This window comes from Psammomys obesus, unplaced genomic scaffold (assembly GCF_907164565.1).
Source record: "Psammomys obesus unplaced genomic scaffold, mPsaObe1.curated_primary_1811, whole genome shotgun sequence".
Lineage (NCBI taxonomy): Eukaryota > Metazoa > Chordata > Mammalia > Rodentia > Muridae > Psammomys > Psammomys obesus.
The window spans coordinates 1,143,222-1,145,782 of record NW_026591816.1 but is presented as its reverse complement, the minus strand read 5'-3'; the positions used below and the strand labels follow the sequence as shown (position 1 = coordinate 1,145,782).

Sequence of the window (2,561 nt, the reverse complement as noted above, 5' to 3'; positions counted from 1 at the left end):
CCAATCCCGTGGTAGCACAGAGGGCCTTCGTTAAACTCAGTGTGTCAGAGAGCAAAGACATAAATGCAGGAATGGATTCCTAAGGAGGAGGTGGAATTTATGGAGGTTCAAGTTATGAGTAATTAAAGCACATTTTACACATGAATGAAAATGTTAAAGAACAAACTTAATAAAATTAATTAATTATTAATTAATTAAGGGAACTGGCCTGCTGATTAATAGACTCAGGTAAAGGTGCTTGCTGAACAAGCCTGGTGGTTTTAACCTGCTTCCTGGATCCCGTGCCAAGGTGAAAGGAAAACTTACCCTTCCTCACATCCACGAGGGTGCTGTGGTGTATGAGCCCCCACATCATGCACATACAAGTTTTAACAAATAAAAGAAACTAAAGTCCTACTATTTACCCATGTTTTAAGTGAGGACAGAACCAGGCACTGGAATAAACCAAGAAGGTACCTTCACTGCACATGTAATCTGCTGTCGTCAAAGCCTTGCCTTTCCCAACCTTCTGAACTATAAAATCAAATGCTTCCACTTATAAGCCACCCACTTTATTGTATTTCTTTTTCTGAGAGCTGGGAAGAACTAATAGAGTAGCATTGGAGACTTTTTTTACTATTGCTGTGTTACCAGGAGGTAGCCACAGGTTATGTTTGCATGTTCATTTAATCTGCATCATGTACACGACCATGGATGGTCACTGTATTTCCTTGTCTCCATGAATCTATACACCACTGGCTTAAGTATCAGAGACAAGTCCCCCCACAGGAACTGCTTTTCATTAGTTATCGTCAATTTGTTTATCTGAAGCATAACATAAAAATGTGGCTTCATTTGTAATTGAAGAGTTAAGAACTCACGGCCTATGAACATGGGGCAAAAGACACAGAGGGGTAGACATTGCACTTTGAGAACATGTGCTAAAAATTAAGGGGCTAACTATAAGTGCACACTATATCAAAAATGAAAATTTTAAGCACTCAAAAACTATTTTAAAAGCATGCGTGCATGACATCACCATAGAAGAAGATAGTTGAAGGAAAAGGATCACACCAGATCACAAGCAAGAGACCACAGCTTCCTGAGACTCAGGAACAAGTCTGGAAAGCAATCACTAGCGTGAACCAGAGACTTACAATAGTTAATCACTTCAAGAGTTCTAGGGAAATCTGCACCCTTCCATCTTATTTCACAACAACAGAATTGACTCTTAGGAACTTTGGACAGAAATTCCTGTAGAAGCTTTTATTTATAGCATTCTTCAGCTCCTTATTTCTGAGGCTGAAAATAATTGGACTAAGGAAGGGGGTGAAGACTGTATACATAGTAGACATGAGGGTATCAGTGTACAGGGAATGGGGTCCCCTGGACTTGAGGTAGATGATGGAGGCAAAGCCATAGTGAACAATCACCACAGTGAGGTGGGATGCACAGGTGGAGAACGTCTTGTGCCGGCCTTCAGGAGAGGGGATTCTCAAGATGGCGGCCACAATGAATACATAGGAGAGGACAATGAAAATCAGGCATCCTATAAGGGGTGTGACACACACCAGAATCACAGCGATAGTGACAAAAGCTGTCCTTTCTCCACAGGCCAACTTTAAGAGGGAAAACACATGACAGAGAAAGTGATGGATCACATTATATTCGCAGAAGGTAAGGTGGAAAATTGTTAATGTCACTGTTATCCCAATGAGTGAACCACCAGCCCAAGACCAGGCCAGAAGACGAGCACAGCCTTGGAGGCTCATAAGTATGTGGTAATGCAGGGGACGGCAGATGGCCACATAGCGGTCATAACCCATGACCATGAGCAAGAAGGAGTGAGTGTAGCCAAATGTGAAGGAGAAAAACAACTGGTTAGCACAAGCTGTGAATGTGATGGATCGGTGAGTAGACAGCAGGTCAGCCAGCATGCGGGGAGTGATGACAACGGTGAAGAGGATCTCAGAGATGGAGAGGGCACACAGGAAGAGGTACATGGGCGTGTGGAGTCTGTGCTCCGTCCAGATAGCAGCCATGATGAGCAGGTTCCCCAGGAGCGTGAACAGATACATCAGCAGGTACAGCAGGAAGAGTGCAGGCAGCACCTGGCGTGGAAATGCCGAGAAGCCAAAGAGGATGAATTCTGGCACCGTGCTGTAGTTCTGACCAGGCATGACTTCTGAGGCTGATGAGGTCAGAAATATATAAATGAAAACACAGCCCTGGCACAAGAGCAACAGCAATTAAAATTTACCTTTGTGTTTGAAAAACTTACTGAACATTTCTTGTTCTCAATCTCCCTAAAATTCTGACCCAGTGAGGTTATGAAAGAGTCCTATTAGTATTTGAAAAATCATTCAATAATTTGAATAGTTAGCATTATTCAAAAGTATAAAAAAGATGAGAAAAAAAGAAAACAAAAACAAAAAAAAAAGATGAGAAAGCATCCTATATCATCTCTTGTTAATTCAAGTTTCATCTAAATCCATGTAAGAATGTTGATGTGCTGCGGGCTGGTACATTCCTTTAATCTCAACACTCAGGAGACAAAAGCAGGTGGACCTCTGAGTTAAAAG

General features: G+C 42.1%; 1 protein-coding gene across 1 annotated transcript; it reads right to left on the bottom strand.

Annotated features, from left to right (window-relative positions):
* Positions 1-1,184: 1,184 nt before the first annotated feature.
* LOC129680383 (olfactory receptor 63) lies at positions 1,185-2,159 on the bottom strand. Its single transcript, XM_055612000.1, has one exon. It carries the CDS (start codon positions 2,157-2,159, stop codon positions 1,185-1,187), a length of 975 nt encoding a protein of 324 aa, XP_055467975.1.
* Positions 2,160-2,561: the final 402 nt, after the last annotated feature.

Coding starts and splice junctions, on each gene's coding strand:
- LOC129680383 (XM_055612000.1), bottom strand. CDS start 2,159: ATGCCTGGTCAGAACTACAGCACGGTGCCAGAATTCATCCTCTTTGGC.